The sequence below is a fragment of the Maylandia zebra genome, linkage group LG7 (assembly GCF_041146795.1).
Source record: "Maylandia zebra isolate NMK-2024a linkage group LG7, Mzebra_GT3a, whole genome shotgun sequence".
NCBI lineage: Eukaryota > Metazoa > Chordata > Actinopteri > Cichliformes > Cichlidae > Maylandia > Maylandia zebra.
In genome coordinates, this window is record NC_135173.1 from 15,072,517 (window position 1) to 15,084,024 (window position 11,508).

Genomic DNA, 11,508 nt, shown 5'->3' on the forward strand with positions numbered 1-11,508 from the left:
AATATTTTATGAAAATTATTTAGTTTAATAATTTAACATGACATTGACATAACATGACATTTTTTATTTATTTGAGCAATGAATTACTTCGCAATCTTCTGTGAGCATTTCGTTGCCGTTACCTTACTTTGTAGTTTGAGTTGTTTGAACTCCAAACATGGTGCACACTGAGATTTCATGGTGGCTCTACAGTGCCACCCACCGTTCACCAGCTTTAACAGACACAAGTTACAAAACACACATTTTTCAGCACATAGTCACGTGTACTGTCGTGTTATGCAAACAGAGAAGTTCTTGCTGTTAAACTGCAGGGTTAAAGCACTAAACATCACAGGTAAGCAGCAATATGAACATTAGAAGTGCAGACAAGTGCACAATCGTCCGCGTTGTGACGAGTAACTGTTGCTTTGTGTGTTTACAAGGTAGAAATGAAAAGCAAGCCCACGAAGTCAGCTGCAGCTGGATCAAAGAATAAAGTGAAGAAAACACCTGAGGGCGTCTCCGGTCCAACTCTCTCCAGAAAACTACGAGACAAAACAAATGGCGAAACGTCAAAATCAGGTATGAGGCTCTGAAAACACCTCAGTCCAGTGACAGCACTGTCTTTGTGACACTTGAATGGGTTCGTGTGTCTTCTAGGGACTGCTCTCAAGTCTGCAGGAGTCCAGAAGAGAGGTTGGGACGGGAGCATACTGCACTATATCTACAAGAGCACTCTGGGCCAGAGTTTGCACTCACAGATGAGACAGGTAAGAGAGCCTGATGTGGTGCTGGCCCCAATGCTGCTCAAAATACTCACACCTGTTCCAATAGTAATTAAAAAAAAAAAAAAAAATCTAATCCAGGGACATGTGCAAGTTCATAAATCATAGTCCATCTGTTACCTCTCGTTTCCTCTTACTGGATTTATTCATAGCAGGTGTGAATCTAGCTCTTTTGTCTCTCCAGTGTCTCCAGGAACCTTTCGTTCGCTCTCTGTCATCCTATCATTTCCACGGTGGCAGCAGCCCCTTCAACCGCAGGATCACCTGTCTTGAGTGGCATCCGACACATCCTACTACTCTGGCTGTGGGGTCCAAGGGTGGAGACATTTATCTGTGGGACTTTGAGGCGCCTGCCAAGAAGACCTTTATTCAAGGGGTTAGTTCCTGTTTAATGGTTTTGATTTGTTCTTTCGATTGATCAAAAAGACATTCAGCAAACTGATTTTAACAGAGGTCAGATGCATCTTCAGGCTGTGGTGCATTTCAGAGCGGTGCGATGTAGCTGTACTTAATGAAACACTGTTGTTGGCTCTCTGGTTAGATGGGGGCTGGAGACTCAGTGACAGACATGAAGTTTAACCACTTAAATCCCACTCAGCTGTTCACCTCATCTATGGGGGGTACGACAGCACTTCGGGATTTCAGTGGGACAACGCTAACAGTGTTTGCCAGCACAGAAACACTGAAGTAAGACTGGAGTGTCCACTTGTTTTTCTTCTGTGCACTAAAATCAAAAAGCGTTAGGGGTTAGTCTAGCATCAGTCTTCTTACAGAGAGTTCAGAGATCTCTCAGGGGAACTTGTAATCAAGGCAAGGCAAGTTTATTTATGTAGCACAATTCAACAACAAGGTGATTCAAAGTGCTTTACAGAGACATTAAAAAACAAAAACAAATAAAAAGCATCATTTAAGGCCGGTGCTGGTGTGAACGTTTGTGTGGTAGTTGTAGTCATAACTGCTGCCTGGTGACAGACCTACATTTGTATTTGTGTGTGTAGAACGGAGCAGGAGACTTTATCGGAGGGATGAAGTTTTGCCCCACAGACCTTTCTAGAGTCTATGTGGCCTCTGGCGAGGGCACACTGACCGCACAGAGTTTTGAGGGCCGCGCACCCACTGTTCTGTCCAGAACTCAAGACTGCGGCCACGATCACCACAATGTTTGGTGAGAAACTCCTAAAGAAGACTGATGCTCGGCATTATGAAAAAGGGAAAGTTCTTTCATTTCCCTCTACTGTGTCTGTAGGAATCCTGCTGCCACATTTTTTTAATAGCATTAAAAAGGTTTCATATTTCTTTTCCTATTTTATGAAATGTAATTTGTCAGGGCTATAATACAAAAAAAATAAATGGCAGATTTCAAAAAGCATGACTATATGCATGGGTAGACATCAGTAGAGGTAAATGAGAAAACATAGATAGCGGAGAGCATTGTGCATATATAATGTTATCTCTTGTTGAAGTGTCACGTAGTATAATACATCCTATTTTCAATTAAAGCTATGATTTGTGGAAAACATTATTTTGTAAATTCTTACATGTAGCTCTTTTCTTCCGTAGTTTTTGGTACTGCTGCGTTGACGTGTCTGTAAGCCGACAGATGCTCGTGACAGGAGACAATGCGGGGCAGCTTTTACTTCTGGGTTTGGATGGCCAAAAGGTGTGTGCCTCTTTCTTAATGAGGGCTTTCACTGGTTTTGATAAATTAAAGGATCAGTTATAGTTCTTATTTAACACAGAGCACTTTTTCTTTCGGCCCTTCCCTTTAGGGGTCGCCCAAGCCAATCATCTGCTTCCATATCACTCCTATCGATTGCATTCTCCTGTGCAAGTCTTCCTTTGTTACATCCATGAATCTCCTCTGTGGCAATTTAATGTTAATTGATTTGCTCTGTTTTAATGTTTCAGATTTTCAGTGACAAATTGCACAAAGCCAAAGTGACCCATGCAGAGTTCAACTCCCGATGCGACTGGTTGCTGGTGACGGCCTCAGTTGACCACACGGTAAAGCTCTGGGACTTGAGGAACATGAAGGACAAGAAAAGCTTCTTGTACGAAATGCCTCACGAGAAAGCCGTCAACTCAGGTAACACTTCCTCATGGAAAAACCTCTCATGCTTACTACTTCAAAAAAAATTAAAAAAGAAAGAAAACGTTTTCTAATTGTCTTTAATTCATTTCTTTGATAGATTTTTAAGTTCTAAACCTAAAAGATCTGCAAAACCTCTTGACAAAGATTTTCATATCTCCTCACAGCCTATTTCAACCCTTTGGACTGCTCCAAGCTGCTCACCACAGATCAGTACGATGAGATCCGCGTCTACTCATCTTCTGATTGGTCAAAGCCTCAGCACATCATCCAGCACCCGCACAGGCAGTTTCAGCACCTCACACCCATCAAGGTTTGGTTCCTGTCTTTGGGCTTAAACTGTTCTTTTTGCACGTTGGAATTATTGTACAACATACATCTTTAATGTCTTTAACAAACAAGAATTGCGTGCACAAGTAGTTTATTATAGATTTTTACACAGAGTCAAAAGTATACACACATCTGCACTAGTATTCTGGCTGGATATTTGACCACTCTTCTTGCAAGAACCGGCAGAGTTCATTTAAATCAGCCGTTTGCCATCGATATAGGGTATAAGAATTTGTTGGAGAGATGTTAACATTTTCATATAATTGGTGACAACAGATTTTTCTGCTTTAATTGTGCTGTAGGCCACATGGCACCCTATGTATGATCTAATTGTGGCCGGCCGTTACCCCGACGATCGCTTCTGCGGGGCCGACCTGAGGACCATTGACATCTTTGACTCCAACACAGCAGAGCTCGTGTGTCAGCTGTACGATCCCACTGCTTCAGGGATCAAATCTGTGAGCATCATTTCATTGTAAACATAAAGAACTAGAACTTTAATTATTTTAAGATCGCGGCTTCTGTTTTTACAGATCAACAAATTCAACCCAATGGGCGACGCAATTGGATCTGGCATGGGTGAGCACTTGGACAAGTACTGCACATTATTAACAGCCATGGTTTTTATTTACTTCCCACTAAAGCGCTGTCCTGCTCACTCCCCAGGTATAACTGTGCTGGTCTGGGACCAGAACGAGTCACCGATGGGCGATCACCACGTTCAGCAGGAAGGACCATTGAACTCAGTTTTAAGAGGGCAGCGGAGGAGTCAGCCACACTCCAGTGGGAACCGGAGGGGTCCTGCTGTGGATGCAAAGCTTAAGAAAAAGCTAGCTTCACTGGAAGAAACTGAGACTAAAACCAAGAAGGGCCGCACTAAACAAAAACAAACACAGATGAGGAAGAAGTGAACTATAAAACAGCCGAGGTCTTAAAAAGCTGTGTTTCATATGCTGTTTATTCATTGTTACTGAGTCTCCACGTTCAGAGATTGTCTGCATGTTTAAAAAGTCTTTATATATATAAATGTGTTCAAAAGCAGTGTTTTTTTTTGTTTTTTTACTGTATGACAATAAAGATGCTCATTTCATTTATGGCTGAGTCATTCTTTGATTACATATTTCTTATTAATACAAAATCCAGAAACATTTAAGGCAAGTGGTTAATTGCATGCAACTTTATTTTAAGAATATCTGAAGAGATGATTCCCTCGGAGTTCGTGTACCGTGATGTTTGCCAGCTTGAGGAGAACTTCACCCCAAGCTTCCTGTCTCTCTTTCCTCTTCTCGTGCCAAGCCTGATGCGCAGTGTACACCATGCTCAGCACGACATTTTCAAACTGCCGCTCCATCATCGGTCTGCTCCTCTGGCCCTCGAGTGCATCTGCCATCTGCTCCATGGAGCTCAGACTTCTGGGAACATTGTCATTGATCAGAGACAGAAAAGCTCGCCCCTGCCTCATCGACGCCATCTCCTCATCGAGCAGGACGATGTTGTTGTCCTGATCGAGCTCCACCCCACCCAGCAAAAGCTGCACGAGTAGGGGGGGGGGACAAATGTTCATCAGTTATTTGTAATATTTAGCTTGCCTAAGTGTAGCCTTAAGTAAAGCAAAGAAAAGTACCTCATAGATCAGGTTTGCATTGGAAACTAGTGGGTCGGTGTTCTGAGGAGCTGGACTTAAGCCTTCAGCCACATCTAAACAGGAAAACACTGAAGTTTAGCTGCACTGTAATCAAATTAGTCAGTGGTGACAAACTGTCAGGGTTCAAATAAACATCTGTTCATCCATTTTGATACATACTGCACAACTGCACGCAGTATTCAGTGACAACATTCAAATTTCTCTCTTTTCTTCGCAGCCATGCCAGCGGACCTTCTGTTACTCACCCTGCAACACCTGCTCAAAGCAAAGCCACAAAAGGACCTGGAGGAAGATTTTCAGTTGGGAGCTCGCGGTCATTCTTCTTCTGATTGTTATCGGCAGATAATACACTCCTCACCTCATCTCCTCACCTCTACTCTTCCTAGTACTCTTTTGTGACTTCAGGCAGGCGCAGCTTAGACTGAATACCGTGCATTTTTCCACCTTGGAAAAAGAGACCAAAAGCCAGTTGGCAGTGATGCAGAGCAGACAGAAACGGATGGAAAGCTTTCAGCGAGCAGAGCTCAGAGAGGCAACTAATTCTGTTGTTCTTTTATTGAGCAGATTTCCAGCATGAACATCAAACATAGGAAGCACGTGAATGCACAGTATATTCATGTAAAACAAGAAAAAATATAAATACATGAAATTAGGTAAAGTGGATTCAAGGTGAGGCAACTCTCAACATAAATAATTCAAGGAAAGAAAAATGGTGAGTCCGTATTTTTTTCCTTCCTAAACTTTAGTGTTTTTGTGTAAACTTCTTATCTCTACCAGGACTCCCTGTCAGTGAGTCAGCCAGCTCTGCACATGTAAGCAGAATTCCTGCACTGATTCACAATCTTTTATGCAAGAATTCACTGCATGGATGACATTCATTCAAGTTGTCAGAGCTCACCCTCTTTGTTAATAAGTGCAGCTCGATGGAACACGTGTCCCTTGCTATTTTTTTTTTAAATTATGCATGATCAAATGTTGCTGTCAGTATAAGCAACACAGAATACACGTATGTGAATGACAGGGAGACTCCTGTTCCAATGAAGCTGCAAAGAGAAAAGGCAGTTAAGGTAGTTGAGTTTCAATACTGGTGGTTAGCAAGGCTGAGATGGTTTGAATGCATGCGGATGAGGGATAGTCTATATATTGCACAAAGGATGTTGAATATGGCAGGAGGAAAAGATAAAGACCACAGAGAAGATTCATGGATGTAGTGAGGGCATGCAGATGGTTGGTGTGACAGGATGCTAGGGATGGGCTGAGATGGAGGCAGATCTGCTGCGATGGAAGGAGGAAGAAGAAGAACATAAAAGGCAAGACGAAACTGGCAAACTCCGAAAATATTGTAGAGGGTCAGGGCTGTTCGGGGTTCTGTTTGTACAGTTATATTTTGTTTATGTTGCCAAAGTGACAGGTGACGCCCTCTCGCTGCGACGGTGTGTCCTTCCGGGGTCAGAGTGCGCCCTGTGTTGTTGTTTTTTCGCTGTGCTGTGGCTGCGCTGAGCATTAGCTAGCGGCAGAGTTTTCTAGAATTGTTAATAAACGGCTGTGCTCCCTGGCTAGCTCACGGAAGCAAGACCAAACGACACCTCCGTCTCCTCCTTTTCTGAGCTCGCCACAATATTATTCAAGAAGCATGCCACCCATACCAAGACAACACACAGATGTACATACCATCCTAAGTGTCATAGCTGTGAGAGAGAGCGAGAGAGAGAGAGAGTACGTCGACATGCTAGAGTGCATGGCATGAGTTGCTGTATGTGATTGGCAGATTAGATAGATAAACAGGTGTGTAAACCATGTGGCTTTGGGGATTCGTTTTGACGTAAACATTTAATTAGGATGATTTTTTTGTATTTTTTTGGTTTTAATTTTTTGTATGTTAAGTGAGTTGTCGCGCCCCACGTGTAGTATCCTTAGGGCCCAGCAGGGGGCTGTGGCACACACTTGACTGCAAGTTGAAGAAACCGCAGTAACACAGCTTAACCACAGGGATGCAGTAGCACCCATTGGTGCCGGTGAATGTGTCATATTTGCGTTCTGAAAAAGTTTATTTACTTCCGGTGAACAGTTTAGCTCCTTCTGAATGATAGAGTAGTGGAGATAAAGGTAACCGTATTTGTTTGTTACTCACATTTAAAGCCTTGCGTTTTTATTTTTATTTTTTGCCTCATTCACAGCCCTAGTAATAACACAGTCGGCATAATTTTACGGTGGAATTTGTGCTCCAGAGGATTGTAGTCTGCTAACTGCTTTAGTGCTAATGCTAGCTAATCCTATCCGTGAACGCAGCACAGCTAACACGATTAATGTAGTAAATATAATGTAACTGCAGGGTTTTATCGTTACATTTAATGGCATCTTGACAGAGTTTTGAGCAGCTAGCATGGTATCTGCACTCACTGAGTTGTTTATTTGTGAATTAACTCGCTAAATTCCTGATGTTGGCGACAATTTAGAAACATTTGTGAATGACACTTAATCGGCCAACGAATAAAATTTACAAAGCATGTGGCAGCAACTTAAAATAAATGGCAAGGTTATGTGTAAACGCTCTGAAAGACTTTCTGTTTTAAGTTTTAAGGATGTATAGGACAGCTATTCAGAGTTACATACTTAACCGTGTTAGAATGGTTTACATTTATGTTGTTATAATAATTCAAATAGTCATTAATTTTAAAGAGTTCGAGAGTTTTCTTTATCATCTGTTTTTAGTTTATACTCCAAAAGTGACTCATTGCCTATTCACATATACTTATGCGAATAGGCTAGTTAGTTACATTCACTGAAATTTGAACCATATCATCTCATTGAAGACAGGTTTTATTGGAAAATTGGCATGTTATTATTAACTAGATATGCTGAAAATATACTGACATCTGAGTATAAACATGTCGATCAGTGTTTGTTACTTTTTCACAGGCGAGCAGAAAAGATGGAGTCCAGTGAGGAGGGTGGCCTCAGTGTTGGGGGATCTGTGGGCGAGGAAAACTACTTCCTGGGGTACACGTTCACGGACCGCTCCCACTCGAGCCGAGTGGTGAAGAGTATTATGGATCTCTGCCTGGAGGACGGCTTGTTTGCTGATGTCACCATCACCGTTGACGGCAAAGAGTTTCACCTGCACCGCCTGGTGCTCTCTGCGCAGAGCAGCTTTTTCCGCTCCATGTTCACCTCCAATCTCAAAGAGTCGCACAACCGCATTATCGAGCTTAAGGATGTCAGCGCTACCGTCTTCCAGCTGCTGATTGACTACATCTACCATGGTACCATTAAACTGAGGGTGGAGGAGCTGCAGGACACCTATGAGATGGCGGACATGTACCAGCTGACTGCTCTGTTTGAAGAATGCTCGCGCTTCCTCTCCCGAACAGTGGAGGTCAAGAACTGCTTGCAGGTGAATTATTGTTTTTGTAACACCTGTTCTCATAGTCCTTGCTTCTTGGCAATGGTGCTGCAATACAAGTAATTCCTTTTTCATCTAGGTGATGTGGCTTGCAGACAGACACAGTGATCAGGAGCTGTATACTGCAGCGAAGCACTGTGCTAAAATCCACCTGGCCCAGCTGCACCAGACTGAAGAGTTTCTAAATCTGCCCCTCTGTCTGCTACTAGATATCATCAAAGGTATAACATTTTGCTTCTCTGTCACCAGACTAGCAATTGTTTTTACATATTTATTAAAATACATTTAGGATTTTAATGTTGCATTGCTAATTATTATTTTAAACAAGGGTATTATTATTGGCTTTGAGTTCAACAATTGATGCATTAATATTTATTTAAATCCTGAAAGTAGGATGTGTGAATAATGAACACTGTGCCTGAACTAATCTGAAAACAACAACAACAAAACAACGCTAAATCTAGATATTCTTCAAAAAAAGGCCTTTTTAAATTTTTACAATCTTAACGGAGAAAACATTTTTATGATCCTTTAACAGGAAAAAAAACCCACATCTTCTGATCTAGTTTCAAACATGCCTTGTGTTTGTGTTCAGATGGCGTTCCAAGTTCTCAGAATCCAACAGTGGCCATCGAGTCATGGATAAATCACAATAAAGTTGAGAGAGAGGAGTTTTCTTGCATCCTTCAAGAAAATCTTAAGGTAATTTTCTCTCATATGGAGCTGTAAAATATTTTTAAAAAACATTTACATTGCTGATGTTTCCTTTTCTTCGTCTTCAGGAAATTGGTGAGAATGTCCATATTTACCTGATTGGCAAGGAGGAGACGAGAACTCACTCTCTGGCCGTGTCACTGCACTGCGATGAGGATGATGCGATCAGTGTGAGCGGCCAGAACAGTTTATGTCATCAGATCACCGCAGCCTGCAAACATGGAGGGGACCTATATGTGGTGGGGGGTTCTATCCCGCGGCGCATGTGGAAGTGCAACATGCACACGATGGACTGGGAGCGTTGCGCACCACTTCCCAGAGACCGCCTCCACCACACTATGGTGTCCGTCTCCACTGAGGATGCCATCTACTCACTGGGAGGTAAAACGCTGCAGGACACGCTCTCTAATGCCGTCATCTACTACACAGTGAAGGACAACATGTGGACAGAGACCAACCAGCTGGACACTGCAGTGTCGGGGGCTGCTGGCGTCAACCTGGGAGGCACCATCTACCTGCTGGGAGGGGAGGAGAACGACATGGATTTTTTCACAAAGCCTTCTCGCCTCATTCAGTGCTTCGACACCTCCTCCCAAAAGTGCCAGATCAAACCTTACATGCTGCCGTTCGCCGGCTGCATGCACGCAGCAGTCCACATGGACGTGATTTTTATCGTAGGAGAAGGAGACTCATTGGTGTGTTACAACCCACTGCTCGAGAGCTTCACACGCCTGCGCTTCCCCGAAGTGTGGAGCTGTGTCCCGTCACTGTGGAAGGTGGCCAGTTGTAATGGCTGTATTTACGTCTTCAGAGACAAATGTAAGAAAGGAGACGCAAATACTTTAAAGTTTAACCCGGCGACGTCTGTCGTCTCCGTAATCAGAGGTATTAAGATCCTCCTCACAAACTGGCAGTTTGTTTTGGCCTAACCTCTCCGCGGTATGTTCACACTGTGTGGTCAACACACCAGCCACAGAGAATCAGGGAAGACTGTTGGTTGACTGACCAAGACTTCACTCATGGAGACGTCCTGTGAAGAAATTTGTCCACGAGTTGTATTTACTCAGCTGTGTCACTTATTCCATTCAGACTCCACCACCGGCCCCACAACAACAGTTCAGCGGTGTGTCGCTTGTACTACAACGTGTCTCATTGTCGGCTCCTTTGCCGAGAATCTAATTTGTGGTGATGCTGTGAAAAGTGATGAACTAATCTATTGTTTTCTGTGCACTCCTCATTTACTGACACGCATGAACAGCTTCAGTGTAAAAATATTAATGAACACAAGGCATCTGTCACTATATTGTAAGTGTGTCATGATATTGTAGGTCAGATATCATAAGATGTTTTTAAAGTGCTCATGTTATACTTGTTTTCAGAGTCTACTAGAATAAGTTTACATACTTTAATGTTGAGTGTGTACACGGCCTTTTCATTCCAATAACTATTGCCCTGTTTAAAGCCCACTCCGGAGAAAAACACTTTGCTCTGATTGGTTTGTTAGAATGATCAAAGCAAAGCAAAGTTGCCTAATGTACATAACCCACAATGGTTATGGAAAGCTTAAGCTATATTCAAAATATATTGCAGCATCTGACTTTTTCTGAATGACTATTTTTATCTGTAAATATAAATATTAAACAATAGCTCCAACTTATGTGAATGGTCATCACATTTCGTCACACAGTGTTGCTGTTAGCAAGATTTTAGCCGTGAAGAGAAAATATTGATTGGGAATTTGCTATTTTAAAAAGAAGCAAAACAAAACAACAGCTGTTTTAGTTTGAACATGACAAGGTGGGACAAAATATTAATAACACAGTATATATCATAGGTAAGAAATTCACGGGGAGCTAAATATAATGAATTGGCATTAAAATGTAAATCTTACTGTAATGATTTTAATAACTATAGGTTTACAAAAAGATTATAAATCTTAATTCTTTTCATTTTTGTGTCCATCTGTTTCTTGTTTTTTGACTGAATTTTGTTTGAATCACCACTGAATCTGGAATGAAGGCTTGAAGCACAATGTGCCAGTAATAATAAAAATAAGAATAATACATGTATTATTATTGACACCACAGTGCTTAAATACATAACATTAATGCCTTTCTAGGATTATTTTTCTACAGTTCCACAGATGTGAAGTATTGCAGAGGATACTTGCATTATGATAACCATTGTTGTAGTATTGTACCAGGAAAGTTTTTTGTGATTCCCAGGAAATTATGGTGGATTGTGGATGTAATTCAGGCACCTTTTTTAAATTAAACTAACCATCGGGCGGGTATTATGCTTATGTGTTACATAAGATAAGTCACAGAACAGAAGGTAGGTTTACATGCACTAAATGTGTCAGACTGAAGGTTAATGGAAACATGAAAGCATAGTACGGGCACTTTAAGTTGGTGTGTGCAGACATGATAACAAAGGGTGTTTTTTAACTTTTCAGATTTTCTTGTCTCAAGATTGTATTTTTTGATGTACACCATACATGTTCAAGTTAACCATTATCTGAAATGTTAAATATATTGCTGTAGCTACAAGCTTTGAGTGGTTG

General features: G+C 41.8%; 3 protein-coding genes across 8 annotated transcripts; 2 read left to right on the plus strand and 1 right to left on the minus strand.

Moving 5' to 3' along the window:
- The first annotated feature begins 185 nt into the window (after positions 1-185).
- ddb2 (damage-specific DNA binding protein 2) lies at positions 186-4,277 on the plus strand. 3 transcript variants are annotated; one of them, XM_012919634.4, is made up of 11 exons: positions 186-334; positions 427-561; positions 640-749; positions 949-1,140; positions 1,306-1,451; positions 2,325-2,424; positions 2,673-2,850; positions 3,021-3,166; positions 3,486-3,641; positions 3,717-3,762; positions 3,850-4,277. In XM_012919634.4, exons 1-11 carry the CDS (start codon positions 277-279, stop codon positions 4,092-4,094), a joined length of 1,512 nt encoding a protein of 503 aa, XP_012775088.2. In that variant the 5' UTR covers positions 186-276; the 3' UTR covers positions 4,095-4,277. The 3 variants fall into 3 exon arrangements, with proteins under 3 accessions (XP_012775088.2, XP_004553096.2, XP_012775089.2); XM_004553039.6 differs by lacking the exon at positions 1,306-1,451 and adding an exon at positions 1,763-1,929; XM_012919635.4 differs by lacking the exon at positions 1,306-1,451 and adding an exon at positions 1,763-1,929 and having other exon boundaries at positions 192-334; positions 423-561.
- Positions 4,269-6,552, minus strand: LOC101480882 (protein FAM180A). The gene is made up of 4 exons (XM_004553041.5): positions 6,500-6,552; positions 5,074-5,272; positions 4,808-4,881; positions 4,269-4,714 (listed from the first exon to the last, which is right to left on the minus strand). The coding sequence occupies exons 2-4, from the start codon at positions 5,144-5,146 to the stop codon at positions 4,367-4,369; spliced, it is 495 nt and encodes a 164-aa protein (XP_004553098.1). The 5' UTR covers positions 5,147-5,272; positions 6,500-6,552; the 3' UTR covers positions 4,269-4,366.
- Positions 6,295-11,494, plus strand: kbtbd4 (kelch repeat and BTB (POZ) domain containing 4). Of its 4 annotated transcripts, none has more exons than XM_076885827.1 (5): positions 6,295-6,491; positions 7,748-8,222; positions 8,311-8,452; positions 8,827-8,933; positions 9,014-11,494. In XM_076885827.1, coding segments are annotated over exons 1-5 (1,587 nt in total). In that variant the 5' UTR covers positions 6,295-6,489; the 3' UTR covers positions 9,875-11,494. The 4 variants fall into 4 exon arrangements, with proteins under 4 accessions (XP_076741942.1, XP_004553099.2, XP_004553101.1 ...); XM_004553042.3 differs by lacking the exon at positions 6,295-6,491 and adding an exon at positions 6,523-6,544; XM_004553044.3 differs by lacking the exon at positions 6,295-6,491 and adding an exon at positions 6,532-6,613.
- Positions 11,495-11,508: the final 14 nt, after the last annotated feature.